Source organism: Ruditapes philippinarum, unplaced genomic scaffold (genome assembly GCF_026571515.1).
Source record: "Ruditapes philippinarum isolate M1 unplaced genomic scaffold, ASM2657151v2 ctg488_1_1_1_1, whole genome shotgun sequence".
Lineage (NCBI taxonomy): Eukaryota > Metazoa > Mollusca > Bivalvia > Venerida > Veneridae > Ruditapes > Ruditapes philippinarum.
Genome location: NW_026853285.1, coordinates 452,823 through 471,469, shown reverse-complemented (window position 1 = coordinate 471,469; position 18,647 = coordinate 452,823). Strand labels below are relative to the sequence as shown.

General features: G+C 30.8%; 1 protein-coding gene across 1 annotated transcript; it reads left to right on the top strand.

The window, feature by feature from the left end:
- Window positions 1-8,995: 8,995 nt before the first annotated feature.
- On the top strand, window positions 8,996-11,448 carry LOC132736378 (tyramine receptor Ser-2-like). The gene has a single exon (XM_060723496.1). The coding sequence runs from the start codon at window positions 9,899-9,901 to the stop codon at window positions 11,333-11,335; it is 1,437 nt and encodes a 478-aa protein (XP_060579479.1). The 5' UTR covers window positions 8,996-9,898; the 3' UTR covers window positions 11,336-11,448.
- The last annotated feature ends 7,199 nt before the right edge of the window (window positions 11,449-18,647 follow it).

Sequence of the window (18,647 nt, the reverse complement as noted above, 5' to 3'; positions counted from 1 at the left end):
AAAAGGATGGCTATCAAGCTTGATTTCGGAACGTCAGTAGTTCTACTCAGGTGCCCGTTCGTGTCTGAAATAAAGCACGGAAGGTCTTCCTCCACCAGTAAACCTGTAAAGCGGCCATATTATTTATACTGTGTTTGTGCGACGTAAAACACAACCAAAAAAGAAGTCTATACAGAAATCAAGATAATATCACATGAAACATAGAGTTTATATCAAATTCTTCCTAAGCAAATTAAACACTTCAAAAGTTTTTGTTTTGTTGACTTTTCCCAACTCTTTATATGATGTTATTTAAGAGATAATTATTTTCATTTTACTGCTTATAGTTATGGGACGCTAGAAAACATGTTTGACGAATAAAAATATTTTTGTGAAAAGAACAAAGAAGAAATACATAATTATTCGTTTATGTACAGGGAAGTATACATAATTAGAATTTTTGCAGGCCCATTTCATCTGAATATATACCTATGGTATAAGTGTGTTCACTGTAAACCGTTTCCGTTGTTTATCACAATGTGTTTCTGTTTTTGTTAACTTTCAATAACAAAGCATAATCAAAACCATCTTCAAAAGACTGCCTGGAAACCAGAAACTTACACTTAATGCAAGAATTAATATATTTACTGAAGAAACTGATCATATAATATAAACTTACTCCATAATGTGTTCAGTGTTCAAAGCCTCACATACTTTTTGAAAAAGTCGGGGCATTGTAATAAAAATTGGATAAAACATAAAACGAATTAAATTGCACGAAAATAACAAAATATTGAAAATGTTTTCATGTTTGTGTTTTATTATACCGATGATATTATATAAATTGAAAGAATAACCACTAAATATCTTTTTTTCCATATTGCTACCAACGACGAAAATGCAATATTTAAATGATTACGGATCATTAGTAGAATATTTGCTAAAATTCAATTTAAAGGGGGAAAAGGAATTGGCAAGATTACTAAAAAATAGATAATACATGTATCTTTAAAAGTGTGGTCAGTATTCAATTAATTCTTACCATTACAAAAGCCTATAGATAGCTATCTATATAATGTTAATTCTGTCTGAAGTGTGCTGAACGGGAAAGTCTTCATCTTAGATAACAAAATTTGTGTCAGTTTGTTAACCAAGCATTCAGAAAAATAACTCTCTAGTGGTTTGTAACTATCAGTCAATGACCACCATTTTAGAAATTCATCGATGCGGATATAATCTGACGAAAAAACTGATTTATCTGAAATTACTTTTATTTCCACAGAATATACAATTATAACTGCGTTGCACATCAAACACGAATCTACAAAAGTGTTTGATGATTCTAGTATTGTAAACAATAACATATCCTTTCGATTCCCCTTAGAAACATTCAAAGATTTTAGACAATTAAATCTATGGATAGCGAGTTCCGCTGTCTCATACATACAGTACCAAGAAAAACAAAACGTACGAATATATAGACAAGTAAAATGGTTTCCTGCGGGGAACATTTTTAATGATATAAAGATATTTCATTTAACAATTTTTAACATTGTTTGGGGGGGGGGGGATTAATAAACGTTTGCATCAGGAATATAGTTGACAATAATCGATCAATATAGAAGAAGGTCTTTGGTGACTGGTGACCGTTGAAGACCGGAGAAGGTCGAACATAAAACAATTATTTATTTTAAGAAAATTATTAAATAGGCCTACCATTTTATGAATAATTCCGAGCAAAAAAAGTAAACACACAAGTTTGCGCATAAAATATCTCTATTTATTAGATGTCACTACGTATATTTTAATCTTGTAGATTTTCAGTATAAACAATTTATTGTTTATACAATTTGAGATAGATATTAAAGAAACATTGATAATTTTCAAACACATCATTCAAGTTTTTCCACCTTAAACGGTAAATAATTATAGAAAATTAGTAATATCACGTAATAGTGTTTTGTTCTTAATGAGGTGCAATTCGGACTAATTCCCTAGAGGTAAATCCGTAACGTACCGGCAAACGGTATTTAGCTAGGTTTTCGAAAAGGTCAATTAACCAATCATGTACGGTTTACAGATCACATGCTCCTCCATGTACCGAAAACAGGTCACGTGCTCCTCCATGCCTCAAAAGTTAAACGCGTACCAATACCCTGCGGTCTCCAGACCGCAGGGAATAAGTATTGCTTTGCTTAAAGAAATATTTATTGTGGATATATTCTGACCAGAGCTTTGCAGTAAGTCCCTTTTACTTATATTTGACCAGTGTAATTTGAACAAGGAATATAAAAGAAACTTTCGAGACTTTTGTCATAGCACACATATTTTGAATTTTGACAAATATCGTTTTCTGTCTTCAGCTTAACTGATAGGGAATATAGGCAATTGCGGTTTACTAAAATAAAAGACTTCAGATACACTTGCTCTAAAAATTATTATTTCATTACCGCATAAAACATTTAGTGATAAAGATATGTTATTTTCAAGAAAGGTTATCTCATTTTCTACAGTAAAAATAACAAAGCAAAATTCCTTTTTCTTTCACCTTTGGATAAAAATAAGGAAAGAAAGAAAAATCGAGATAGAAAATCATCATTCTGACTTTTGCTTGATATGATCACTTCTAAATAATCATGACTAGACCGAAAAGACCATTATTTCACACCGGTTAGAAACCGTTCTTGTGTAGTGCAATATCAATGTGATATACGTGTATATCTGAATGAGTCTTTAAGTTAAAGAAAATCTGACACTTAAGGCAATGTATAGGTTTGTCTGCTTTTCAAAGATGAATGGTTTTACGTTTGGTCCACTGATTGGTGGATGCACCGAAATGATGATAAAGTTCTTACGTTCATTGGCTTTTAGTTACTTTAGTTATAATTTTGTGACAGTTTGTATGATGCAGTATAAACGGTTGTTAGACAATATAGGAAATATCTATTTATATACAGCCATGTTATATCTGAAAAAAAAAATCGGCAATTGAAATGTGCATTGTATTGTATTTATATTTGTCCTAATTGTTCACACAATTTATCATTTACTAATCATCTATCGTATACCCCGGTATGCAAGTAAACAGTATAAACTTAATTTGATTATCAAAAGTATATACTTTAAATGATTATCAAGTATAATTATTATTATATTTGGGGGCTTAATTCGAAAATGACCGAGGGGTTGCCCTTAAGCATCAGAATTGCATCAGTTTTGACACCTGACGTTGCTTTAAGGGGTTGGCCAATATCATATTTCCTGTGTTAGTGCGCCGTAAAACCAAACAAAACAACAACAGCAGCAGCACAACAACAACAACAAAAAAAACACAGACTGCTTATAATGTATATATTAAAAAAATCATACAGATGTAAAGGCTTATAAAATCCAAATTCGATCATTTAATAAGTTTGATTTCTGCATAATATCAGCTTAATGAATTGATGTCTAACGGCAGTATAATGAAAGACGTGAATGCCAATTCTAATCTGCAATGATAATAATACAGACAATATAAATCAACCAAAGATTAATCATAGTTTGCCAAATTGAACATAACAATATATAAAAACGTATCATAACAATGAGGTACGCAGATAATCCATAATTCTAACTTGTTAATATCTGTGTATATGCTTTACCTTATTTTAATAGTCCATTATTTCTTTTTTTATTATTACTCGTTTACTACATTGAAATTTAATTTTACGCAATACAAATACTTTCAAACTAGTTTTATTTGGTACATTTTATCTTTTTACGCGTTTACTTATTGGTATTTTTCAAAACCCTTATCGGCAATAAAGAGAAAAAATAAAGTTACAGTGTTAAGTCCATATGAAATCTTTGCATTAAAAAATTGTTTACTTGTATAGAACGATTTTAAATTGTTTTTTTTGTGTCTCCTAATAGACAAAATATATTAATGGGATTAAACGAAAATTTTAGAGTTCGGTAAAATTCTAATTATAAAAAGCCTACTGCAAACCGCAGCAAAAATTGGCGGATAATAGATAATAACATATTTCCAAACACTGTGGACTTTATCATTCAAACTGGTACTATGCCAAACTATAATGACCGGTTTTAACAAAACGTGAGCTTAAAGAGATGATAAAACAATTAATTAATTAAAACAATTGCTACGTGTTTTCAAATTCTGACTGAATAATGTAGTTATGATTTCAACCTCGTGTTCTCCTTGGTCAGATCATTTTTTCTTGACCATATACTGGTAGATTTATAAAATATGAAAAATTAAGTTGGAAATTCACAAGCTTACTAGATAAAATATACCCTTATTAATCTGATAATTGTGTTTTTACTTTAAAATTGTTCCGTTTTATAGAATGTTACCAATTTGTATTTAACGAATTCTATTTTTACAACATGTTCCTGAACACTGTTCACGTCATTTTTTTGCATCAGGGATCATTAACTCGGCTATTGTACAGACATTATACCAACTAGCAAGGCATCCAAAGTTACAGAATGTCTTAACTCATATCAAATAATGACGGCATTGAAAAGAAAAGCTGTATAGGAAGATAGCTGTCAAAAGTAAACAATCGAACAAAACGAGAAGAGTGTTGTCTAAAAGTAAATATACTGGAATGTTTATTTGACATACATTTTTCATGTGAGTATACCTTTAAGACAGGTAAAATTAGTTGATAATTTCGCAAATATTAATTGTAGCCGATCTTCGTGTGAGGTGTATGATTTAATATATTCTGGTAACTGCATGGAAATGTTTGTTAAAACAGTACATGATAATATGTTAATTATTCTTATTATTTACGTATAAATGTATTACGTATTTCCAAGAGCCTATCTCAGGTTATACTGAATATGTGCATATTATAAATGTAAATGTATCAGTATATTTTAGAAACTTATAACACTTTTTAACAGCCTATGCCTTAGGAATAATGTGAATATGCCAATACGGAAAGTTTTAAGAGAAAAATGTCTGTGTAAAATCATAATTATAAAAAGACATAAGACAAACCAGCAGCTGAAAAAAGCAATGAATGGTAGAATGATAATAATGGAGATAATATATATCAACTTAATACAATCAGCTAAAAATTAAATGTTGGACTTTATTCAACTTCAAACTTGGTACCATTGTTTACCAAAAAAAAGACCGTTTGTTGTCAAAAGCAAATACGTGAGTTGTGCGTCTCTATAGAGATGTATTAAACAATTTAATAAAACAATTACATTCGTTTTGTTTTCATTATTTAAATAAAATGAATTAAATTTCACACAACTTGAATAATAAAAGTATCATTTTTGTCAAAATGTACAAAATTTAATGTAATACATTCTCGATTATGACTTAACATTTTTTTTGCAAAAATCATCTAAAAAAAGTAATTTTTCTGTAAAATACAGAATGAAATATAAAATTCTTAAGTGACGTGTTTGTTGCAATCTTCAGATATTTAAAGTACAATTTTTTTATGGTATAATATGGCCACTTTTTTCGTGGCCTTCAATCGACCTTTATCAAACAGTCGTCATTGAAACGTACAGAGCAGATAAGAGTAAACAGGAAGGCTAAAATGACTTCATTACATGTGTATGAGATATCAAGACAGTTTGTTAGGTGTTTTAAGTAGATGCCTGTCGTTCATATAGATTATATGAAAATCCGGTTATTGTTTCCATTAACATTTACACATAAAAATGTTGATATCAACTGTTTTATTGCAAATGTCATTTAGTGTACGCATAGATGCTTTATTATTTAGACTAGCTTCGTTCTCTGCAATAGTGTTAAAAGGAAATTATTACATAAGTAAACAAAGTTAAGCCATTTTGTTTTGATTTGACCTCTCGCCATTTGAAATTTCGTCTCTCGTATGGTCGTAGTGTTTTAACTGATGTGATTTGGCGATATTTTTAATGAATATTTGAGCGTAATCATGTTAACACTTTAAAGGAAATAAGAACAACCGCACATTCGTGTTATTTGAACTTATCTGGACCGAGTTTATGTTGAGTAATAAGACAAAATAGAGTATACTAATACCCGCATTTCCGGTCAGTTTCACCATCCATTAGAGCCAGGTAAAAATTTTTATTTATTTATTTGGAGAGAATGGAATTGTAAAATAATAGGATAAACGACCAATTTTTGTTTAAGCGAACATTGAAATATAGGATGCAGAGCAAAGAGACATCAATTACCCCTCTTGATCTTTTTCTGATCTTTGTTAGATTTGTTACTTGGTCGCCTTTTCGTCGCTTTATAATTGTACGGATACAAGACATTCATAGAAAATGTAAAGGAGATTTGTTGTTTGTCCTATACAAGATATCATACCCTAATACTCATTAATTAAAAAAACGTAAACTTTTGGGTTTTAAATGGGAAAGGGTTAAAAATTTAAAAAACAAATATATAATTTTTTTAAATTTTTTTTGTTATAATTTCCCTGCTTCTTGAAAAACCCGGATACGAGGTAAGATAAAGAAAATAATTAAATAATATGAAAATTGCCCTTATGTTATACAATTTCCAATGCAATTTCTTTTCTTTAAAAAAACAAACAAACAAACAAACAAACAAACAAAAAAAAAAACAACAAAAAACAAGCAAACCAAAACGCATCTTTTATCACAATCTATTATATTTATTATATCGTTTGTCTTTGTTTTATTTCTCATAATCGATATTTTACTTGCACACACATACGTTGATTTGCTTGATTTGAGAAAATTGGTCCCTATTTCTTATTTTTGGAAAAAAGAAGAAAAAAAAACAAAAACAAAAACTCGGAATAGGCGACCTTCCATGAAGACCTCAGGTGCCCCTCCATGAATTATTTCCGGTATGAACGGGTACTTGAGAACCACCGACATTCCGTAAACTAGCTGGATAGCTTCATCACATGAAATGATCTAAAGTTATTTGTTGGATTCGAGACTACAGCGGTGACAGGTAAGTGATACGAAGTCAACAACCTTAACCATTCGGGCACGGACACCCTAAAAAATAATGAGCTGACACAGTGGTTTAAAAAATGAAATAATTTGCTGAACAGATAAGATAAAATGTTCTGAACAAAGAAATATTTGATTGAGAAATTCACATCAAACGGGAGTGAGCAGATTTTCATAAATATCATAAACATAAAGTTTGTAAAAACAGTCTAGACTAAAATGATTTGATCAAAATAATGACCTCTTTGACGAGATAAAATATTATTTCTTGATGCCATGGCGTCTCATATTGTCCTACATTTTCGTAAACAATTTCAAATGAAATAATATTTATTACAATTTGTAAAGAAAAAGCTTGCATTAATTCAAGTTCTATTCAGCTTTGATATTGTTTATGAGCCAGCATAATAATTCCTGTTTCTAGGAAGGGGGTAAAAACGCAAAGGAACTATGTGAAGTGTTTGGTAATGTCTTGTTCCGTTACAAATATACAAATATAATATGCGAAAAGAATGCCCTTGCATCCGCAGATTTGCGAACAAAAGAGAGCTGCTTTATTTAACGAGATGGATTATATAAGCAATTCCATTGTAGAACAAAATAGCATAACCAGATAACAATGGTCTGCTGTAGGAATATTTACCGAGGCTGTTCTAAATAAACATTGTTCTCTTCTATACGGAAAATATATTTTGTTTCTCATGAGAATTTTAGGATTTCTGTAGATTTATGAAATCACTGTTATAATTTCTACGACTTATCATCCATATATTTGCTTGGGCTTAGCAAATCAATAGAAAAGAAGACAATTAATATAAAATGACAGAATAAATTGTATCGCAAAGTAGCACATCTAATTACATAGTGGAACAATGTGTTATATAAATGATTTTAATCAGTGTTAATGTAACAGGCTCTTTTTATCTCAACCATACACGTAAATAGGGTAATGAATCAGACACTGTGATGCTGTAGTTGTTGTTGTTGTTTTTATTATTAATATAATAAAGCCTGCTTCCGCTTGCTTGAGAACTGTATAGCAGAAAAATGGACTGAAAATAAAATATTATACAAATAGAAAAAAGTTCTTCTTGAAACAAGAAAATCTTGTGAAAGGGAAGATGAAAATGAAAGGCAATGAAAAAACATACAATATGGAAGCTATCTTAAAAATATTTATAATCTGACTATTTTCTTTTCGATCTTTACAATTAAATCAATTTAAATTGACGTCTACAAGAATGGTACCTATTCCGAGCTATTGTGCAAGGAGCGTGTAAATAAATCTAAACGCTTTATCTTTGAATTGTATAAGAAACAAAATAATAATAATGTCAACCATTTATATTACGATATTAATACCTGTAATTTTAAGCGGTGTTTTCAAAAAGAATCTAGAATGTCTCTCAAAGAATGCTTAACAAGTGGCAAACATTATGATTAAAATAAATCGTAAGTACTTAAAAGCTCAGCCCCACTAACATACATGTGTAATTTATCATTCTGTTGCGCAACCTTCCTCTCCACCCAATCGGAATGTAATAATTAAGATTTGTGAACAAACTTTGTTCAATTATTTAAATTTGGTTTAGGATTTCTAGGAATATATAGAAATAACATAATTTGAAAATCGGTTATACTAGGACAAGTATCATTACACCTGAACTATTTTATTTTTTATCTAAGATAATTATCCTTTTATTCCAGCATTTTGAAATGAATAGTTTGACCAATGCTCACTGTTTAGAATGCAATGTTTTTTCAAAGAGTAATCCCCTTCTGAACATTATTTTCCAAGTCCACTAGCACATGCTTAAACAATTTTCAATTTGCATCACGATATAAATTTGTAACATTGAAGCTTATGAACCGAAGAGGTAAAATAGATAAAAACGGAATTCTAAGAGCACGCCCAAAAGAGCAAACTGTTATCAACTCAACTGAATCAAGCTGTTCATGGACGCAATTGGAAGCTACCGTCAACGCCCTCTAGCACCGGCTCACAAAACATGGAGATGGTACAGTTTTGAATTTATAAACATTCTCAGATATGTAAACCGATCATGCATGCAGCTGCTACATTGCACTTGACATCTTGGAACAGCTGCTGCACAGAACTCGGAAACTGCTTAGGGCTTGTGACAAATTTATAAAACAGAAATGTACTTTTTCTAGTATAGTATGAACTGAACATGTTCTTTTCTTCGTAATATTAGCTTTTTTTGTTTTTGTTTGTTTTCCATTCCTTTCAAACCTTTTCCCACCAAAAACAGTATGTCAATTTCTTGAGAAAAGAAAAAAAAACTGCAGTCTAAATGTTCAATTAGATATTCATTGAAATTTTATTGCAACACAGAAGATGTTTAATGATTAGCTTTAAAACATTTATTCTGCTGTCGTTCATACATTCCTTGTAAAATGAAGCTGTAAAGAGAATTTAATCCATTAAAGCCAAAACGCAATTTGTTTCTCCTAAACAGCAACCTGACAAAAAATTCCGATAGCATTATTCTCTCCTACCAGCATGTTTGCACAGGAAAAAATACTGGAACGGCAGCAATCAAACAGTTTTTTTTTCGTTAGTAATATTTTATACGAAGTGTGTGGATAGTAACTGGAAAAGATAATATAAAATAAAAAATATACATATTATAAAGAGATGAATCAAAACAAATATGTTTAGTATTCAATAAATGATTATAACTGGATTATTGGTTTGTAAAATTGTGAATTTATAGTTCACATTTACCGACATTTTCACCAAGATCTATAATTTGCAGTTTTTATCCCGTGTTTTGCAGTGTTATATGTGTGTCAAAAGTTAAGAAATATACAATATATAATTTCAATTGAGCAGACGATATATTAAAAAAACACAAAAAAAAACAAACAAACAGGAATTACTTGATATATTTGAATTACAGGTGCTGGTAGAAAATAAAATATAGATAATACACAGAATATGAATTTTTTAGTTAATTTTTGGCAGAAAAATACTACCGAAACAATCAGAGATTATAATTTTACAGAAAATGTGACAAAACAGTTATTAACTGCAGAGGATCTTTCAATGGATATGACTAAAGCGGTGCTTCCGGTTACATTGATGATTGCAGTTGAAGCCGTGTTTGGAACGCTTGGAAATATATTTATTCTTATAGTTTACTACAAGTGGTATAAGATTTGTAGTTTTCGATGTTTTGTGCTGTATATGGCATTGATAGATCTGACTAGTGCCTTAACGACGCTCCCGGGAGAGATTGTATCCCAGACTAACTGGTACAGTTATCCATCTAGCTCCCTGTGCAAGGCGAAATCGTTTTTTAACGTATTTACTGTTTGGTCAGCAGGACTTATTCTGTTTCTCCTTGCTTATGACAGATATAGGAAAATATGTCATCCACTATCTTGGCAGATTCCTGTAAGAATTTCAGCAAGGCTATGTTTCTCATGTATCATGTTTTCACTTGTAATAGCTTCACCAACGGCTGTTTTCTGGGGAAAACAAAATTACGATTATATCTATGGAAACTATTCGATACGCGTTTGTATATGTGAAAAAGCAGACTCCTATGCGTATGATATAGTTCCATTTTTCTACGTTCTGTGTGCTGTTGTAGCACCAATGTTTTTTATTATGTTTACCACAGCAATACTTAATATATGTACAGGACGGAAATTGCTAATAGGCCTGAAACAGAATAATAGTTTACAAAATGGTGCTTGTCGGATGTCAGCGGTCAGTAATGATGACAACAGTTTTCAATTTTCTAGCCCTGATCTCGGGAGTGATGATTCGTACCACCATTATACACCCAAGAGGAGATCTAGCTTCCCTGCTGGTAAATCTACTCTTCGGAGAAAACTTTTGTCGGATCCTATACCTCTCTATCAGCATTCAGGGAGGCAGCTGGAGGTCATACCTGAAAACAAAAACGGACTGTTATACCATAAAAAACAAACTCATATTGAGCTTTTTCCTAAAAGGAAAGTGAAACTAAATCGTGGAAAATTTTTCTCCGATTCTCATGCTTTTGACCCGCAGAGGTCTCTGAGACGTCTGAACATGTGGCAAAATAGGTATCTAAGAAATCGTCTCAGTGCCAGGCGAAGGAAAACATTGATAATGCTTATTCTATCAGGTGTATTTATTGTGACAATGTCTTTATACCTAGGCCTAGTATGCATGGTAGCAAATACCGAAGGTGTGTTAAGGTCTCTAACAAAATTACAGAAAGTTCAGTTTTTCTTTTTCTGGAGACTTTATTTTATCAATTCACTTATAAATCCTTTGTTGTATGGTTTCATGGACCAGCGATTCAGAAAAGGCCTTGTACGACTGTTCTGTAGTAGAGCTTATTATCTGCGGAAATATAATCAGGACGTTTTCGCAAACTGATGTTATTATAACTGTTTTAAATGTGTATTATAAGTGTATTAAATATGATTATTAACATTGTACACATCGCATGATTTTACGCGTGTCTTTAAAACATGTGGCCTTTTGTTATGTTAAGGGATAAATGATTAACTTTACAACAAGTGTTTATCAAGTGTCTTTAACTATTGAAATGTTCACATATATTTCATACAAGAATAAACGAAAATTACAGCATTGTTTCATTCATTATTAATTAATTTTATCCATTAATGTAAATATACAAGTACAAATTACTTTATTAGATGAGAGGTAATTGACTTGTAATATAAATATTTTACAACGGGAGATATAAGTCAGATTCAGAAAAAGTTCCCTTTTGAACAATTACGTTCTAACTCGTGTTTGTTTATGCAAAAAAGGACCATGCATTCATGTTTTTGTAATGTAATAAAAGTCCAAATTATGGATAATTTTTCTTAAAAGATCTGACGTGTGTTACTATTATTATGTAAATCTAAACAAGCTTGATGGATTATGATTATCGTCTTTAATTACTTAATTTAATTTTGTGATTCACTAAAATTAATATATATTTTTATAGAGCCTCAAACAAATATTATATACAGGTTCATATTTAAGGCGACAGTCCGACAACATTAATAATAGGGGAAATCCCAATATGTCCCTATATTAAAACAGACCCGTAAGACTAAATTGCTTTCTAACGTGAACAAATTTAATGTCCCGGAGCATCTAATTTTATCGAAACCATTTTCGTAAATACGACATAACATTGACGGTGTCCTCCTTGAACATTTATCCCCATCGTTTCACTTAATTATTATTTTCTCGCTCTCCTAGATAAATAATAGACACTGAATATTTGTCTGCAGAAATAACAATAATTATCAGGACAATGGAGGAAGACGTCCATGGCGTGACAGATATTCTGTGTATAAAGTGCATTATAGATTAATATTCCCAATTCAGTCACTTTAAACCTTACTTAAATCACGCAAATATATTAATTTATATGTATATCAGGCGATAAATAAAAAATACAATGAAGTTGTGTGTGTTTATAACAAATAAAGGATAATTCTATATTTTCAATAATTTATATTTGAAATAAAATGCCCCGACATTGTTTGAGATGATGTAAAATGTTGCACAGATATCAACGAAGTTTGGCAACGTTCACGTGACGCAGCCCTGACCAACAAAGCCATACAGGACTACTAGTGAGATACCCAACCGTGCAACAGAGATTCATGTTTTGACGTTTTACAACAAGCATTATATGCCCGAAAAGGTTTTTTGTTTTGTTTCTTTTTTAATAAGGATGAAGCATTTGTAAGACCCTATGAAGATTAAACACTGCGGGCCAAATAGAACTCAAGTTACGCTCTAGAAACTGTTTTCAGTTTTAAGGTAATAGTGTCCTTCACCTTTGACCTTGTGACCTCATAATCAATAGGAATGTTCTACCCAATATGGACAATCATCCTATGAAGTTTGAACACTGTGGGCCAAATGGAACTTAAGTTATGTTCCGGAAACTGTTTTCAGTTTTAAAGTAATAGCGACCTTAACCTTTAACCTTGTGACCCGAAAATCATAAGGGGTGTTCTACCCAATATGGACAATCATCCTATGAAGTTTGAATATTATGGGCCAGATGGAACTTATGTTATTCTCCGAAACTGTTTCCAGTTTTAAGGTATTAATGACCTTGACCTTTGACCTTGTGACCCCAAAATCATTAGGAGTCCTCTACCCAATATGGACAATCATCCTATAAAGTTTGAACACCGTGGGCCAAATGAAACTTAAGTTATGCTCCGGAAACTATTTTCAGTTTTAAGGTAACAGTGACGTTGACCTTTGACCTTGTGACCAAAAAATCATCAGGGGTCTTCTACCCAGTATGGACAATCATTTTATGAAGTTTGAATGTTATGGGCCAAATGGAACTCAGGTTATGCTCCGGAATCCATATTGCTAACGGACAGACGGACGCCAGAGGGTATAACATAATATGTCCGAAATTCTTTCATCATTTTTAAATATTAGTTTAGAATAACCTCCTGTAACAAAATATTTTTTTATATTTTAATTACTTAAGTGTTTTTCTTATAAATTATGCGTCTACGTGTCATTATTTATTTGTATTCGTTTCTGTGATGATTCTCCTGGTTGTTTCATTGTAAAGGAAACGATCAATATAAATTTGCACGAGACTGAACTATCAAATAGGTTTCAAAGACTAGAAACGTGTAGTTCACCCAAAAATATGTATTGTTTTATGTGCTTAATATTGAGATTGGGCCGCAGCATTTCAATTATATTGGTCGAAAATGATAAAGCAATTAAGTTTTTTTTATGAAATGGTTATTTCTTTTCAATGCCTATCTATATTCAGACACTTTAAGCACACACAAAGGACTGTACTTTTCTATTTCTGTACGGTTGTAAAGATATTATTAAGATCGAGACGCCGAAAATCTTCTGAATAGACTATATAGACGCTTTAAAACCGTTTTAACTATTTTGTCTTTCTATAATTAATAGAAATACATGTTTGCCCCTACTGGGGCAAGGATTAAAATGTTCTTATTCAAATATATTCTGTACAATATGACTCGTCCAATATAACATTTCAATCTGGATGCTCGTAACAATTAACATTTTTTTTTTCTTCTCAAGAAACGAATTTGACATGATATATAGCTATAGTTGAGTATTGTATAATGCTATAGGATTCAAATAATACAATTCAGCAGATGATGCTGCAGTTATGTTCAAATATGTTCAAATATTAAAACATATCTTAAATTACATTAGGTAAAACCCATTTTTATGTTTTTGTTTTGTTTTTCTATAGATGCTCATTCATATATGATATAATAAAAGGTTACTACTTATGTTTACATGCTATAAGACAAAATATTTTACCTTTCATTGATACATAGGTTATCATTAAGAATAGCAAAAACTGTAAATTCTTTATAACATGTCGACTTAATTGATGAACTTAAAGAAGATACATGTATATGATAAACGGCCATTCTGTCACGATAATGAGTTCATCTATGTGAAATGAAATGATAAAATAGAGGTACACACCTTAAACACTTAAAATAACATATTCCATGATCATTATTTATAAGAGAAGGGCAAACAAAGTATGAGAGATGTAATAGCACTGCTAACGCAGTAACGGTACAGGATAGGTGATTAAATCATGAACCTAACATGGTGTAACTGCATGCCCAACACGCATGTATTAAAAGAATAAGCATTTATTGATCATGTCATTTTTTGTTAATGTATTATAATAAAAAAAGATGTTCCATGTTTGCGTGTTCCAGTCACGGTTCAAACATTTCATTGAATGATTTTGAAGTGATTTGGTTTATAATAGAACGTATTTAATACCATTAATGATTATAATGATATTACTTACCATTATACGTGAAAATAAAACACAAAAGAATTATATATAAATGTTGTCGGAAAGTGTTAGTTATATGATTCGATATTACATATCAATATATCGCAAACAATAAAATATTCCAGAACAAAGTATCATTATTCATCATATACATGATTAAAATAAATCATTTTAGATCTCCATCATCATTTTGGTCTTCATTAATATTTTATAACATGATCTAAATGGTACATTTCTACTGTTTTATATAGATATTTAAGATAGTAAGGGAAATGTGCCCATTGTTCAAATTGCTTTGCCATTAAAATCACGAGGATAGATGATTTATTCATTGCTATTCACTCACGTCTGTTTATGAAAATTTATGATCAAGATGTATCAACTTATGTATCATAATATGTTACTCAGATTCCCCCCGAATCAGCAATTGTTGTATATTGCCTAGATGTATTCAGAAACGTTTTACCTCAACATACAAAATGTCGCAATTTGTTCTCTGGTCTGTGACCGAATGGTCAAGGTCGTTGACTATAAACCACTTTATTTTACACGTGAGGAAGCTATCCTACTAGCTTGCGAAACGTCAGGGGTTCTACTCAGGACACCGTTCGTGCCTGAAATAATGCACTGGAGGACATCTGAGGTCATCCTCAACCAGTAAAGCTGGAAAGTCGCCATTTGACCTACTCTGTGTTAATGCGACGTTAAACCAAACCAACCAAACAAAACCCCTGGTCTACAATGACTAAAACCAAGGTCGATGAGACACATGTTATCACATCTTGACATACAATGTTTCTACATGTTCTCTAGTACTGCTATAGTGCAAAACGTAATGTTTTAATACAATGTCAGATATGTAACTCATCATTTGATATTCAGTAAACATAAAATACTTTTGTTCGTATTAAGACATTGAATAGTATCAGAGCAACAGCTTTCATAAATCACTTATCTATGTGATTGAATAATAATTTTATAATGCTTTCATGTCCTTGACTAGATGATTGCTTTGCCCTTGAAACGTGCGGGGTTGGAGATCTGTTTAAACAACATCGCTCTAATTAGTGACGTGCATGTATAGAAGATATTTATTGTAACGTGATGTTTTATCAAGATTAAATTTGTTCTTACCAAGCTAATAAGATTATTATCAAACTGATTTAAAACGTATCAATGCCAAACAAGCATTTTTCTCAAGGTGACAACTGCGATCCAATAAAGTATTATACAAGTATTCAATAAATATGTTTTCGATTCTATGTTGATAGTTGGGTCAAGCTCTCTTTAAGTTTGATTGCTAAAGTGATTTGTAATTTTCTTTAAGAAAGTTATTGGCTCAAGCACTCTTCAAGTATGTGACAAAACTGATTTGGATATTCCCATTTAGAAAGTCATTTACCCGATGAAGGCTTTTCCAAACAAAGCTAAATGGATTCATTCAAGATAATACTTCAATAAACTCCCTTTTCATAATGTAGAGATTTTCTCTTGCTTGTCTACAAAACGGTGTAGGTTTTATTCTATGAATATCAGGAAATAGAAAGGATAACACATAATGCTTTATTATATAATCTAAAATACACACGAATATAATGTGTATTCATGTTACCCCCTTGCCACTACATGTATTACAATCATGATTGTAGTAAAATACATCAAATAAACATAATAATAGATTTTTATCCCGAATAATTCACTGTCACTTGTTGAAAAGATGTTTTTTGTCCGGAACAATTTCAAAATAAACGGAGAAGGTCATGACATATGTTTCAATACCCATTTATATAAAAGTTAATAGGAATGACCTTTAACAATATTTCAATTTATGTCATGGCACGTCAGCGTTGTCCTTTTCTTCTTCCTGTCAGCCATAATTATTCTAATCAAATCATAAAAACGTTCATATATTTTACGTCTTCGACATATTATTTTGGTCACTTTGTCTTTAATATAAAATATCTTTGTATTAATACTATATCTGAAATATTTAGTTACATATTCAGGGAACATACTTCATTGAAAGCATGTTGGAGCCAATGACAGCCAGTTAGTTACGATTATAAGATAAGTAATTCATTCTACAATTATCAAAAGAATTAGCAATTTGTAACAAAGGAATTAGCAATCTGTACCGCTCATTTGTGTGAAAACAATATGACAATGATTCTATTGAGAATAAAAACAAATAGACAGATAGATTTGTTTTACTATGACACGCAAGACAAATATTAGAGAGCATCAAAATAAAGTATACAATAGAAAGGCTATGTCATCAAAATAATACATGTTTGATCAAAATAATGTCGGAAAAAAGATAAAAGATACAATGTATATCGTTCTTTTTTTTCTTTGAGGTGATTGACGACCGACATTGTGTTTTGTACAGGGCTATAATTATAGTCAAGGAAATTGTGAAAGAGAACTTAGGTTTTAATACATTCCTATCAGTAACTCTTGAAGTATTCGTTCAAGTTTCTTGAAACTACATTGTGTATGTACATTAACATTCTTGTATCGATATTCCAGAGACTATAAAGAAAAACATGTTTTCATTATCTTTAGAATCACAATATACCATCCTTTAAGGCAAATAGTGACAATAAATTTTGTTCTGTTGTTAAAATTTGATGCACTGATATTTAGCATTGATAAATTGCGTGAAGAAGAAAAGAATGCAAATTGAAAAAAATCGACTACGTCGAAAACTACTTATTAAAATGTTTAATTCTTTTTACGCGGGAATGTGACTTTACTAGTATGATGTCATGTCGTCTGTATGGAATGTACACAGTCACGTATGCTATCTGATAAATACTAAATGGAATACTGGTGGGAATAAAATATTTAACTATAAATAATGAGATAATAGAGGTTTTGTTTAAATAAACACGCGTAGGCAATAAAATACACGCTTTTAAAACCTGCACTGAAATATTGAAACGTAAAAATATATAAGAATGTAATATAAGGTAAATATAATAGTTGAATCAAATATACATAATCATTATAATAGTGTTTATGTGAAATAAAATAAACTAGTAACCTTATGTTTTATATCAATTGCCAGTTGAAATGTGAATGTAGAGTTCAACAAACTTGTGATGTATGTTTATTACTTTTGGTATCAAGAGAATACAAAATTTTAAAATGAAATGATTAATAATATAAAAAATCTTGTAAATTGCCAAAACTCTTAACATATCTTAAGATTTTACCGTGTAATTAAGCACAAAAAAGGATATCTAAGCGTTATGCAAATTAAAGCATTTGAAGGAAATTGTGTTTTTTCAGAAATAATAAGTGATGCATAGAAACCGGAAATTATTTGAAATCCCTAAAGATTTGGTGTTTACGCTCTGTTACAATGTAGCAAGGAAGATTCACATAATGATTTGCGATATGCTTCTGTTAAGTAAATCATGCAAACAATCAGCAGTACGTGACTTTTTTCACTTTCAAAATAACAATGATGACAACGGAAACAATGATTTATAATGAACGATATAATACAAATTGTGCTAGGATACTTAATATATAGAAGTTCAAATCTGTTTCAAAATCGAAACTAGAGATTAGCGCCCCTTCGCTGCAATTTTGTAAATATGGCAACGATCATTGTAAAAGTATATCAGACAAAATAAAACCACTATCCGTAGACTTTAATATACATTTCTTATTAAAATTGTTAATTCATTTTATCATGAAACTGTATCAATGTATTTTAATGATCTGTAACAGACAATAGCGGACTTCTAAACTGGTGTATGTCTATCAATTCCATTTATGATTTCAAAAACACATATGCTTTTGCAGGGAAAGGAATGGCTTAATTTTAATGCATTAATTTCGACACACCTTTTGTGTAATAGCGAC

Excerpts from the sequence above, each read along its gene's own strand:
- LOC132736378 (XM_060723496.1), top strand. The coding sequence starts at position 9,899 with ATGAATTTTTTAGTTAATTTTTGGCAGAAAAATACTACCGAAACAATC.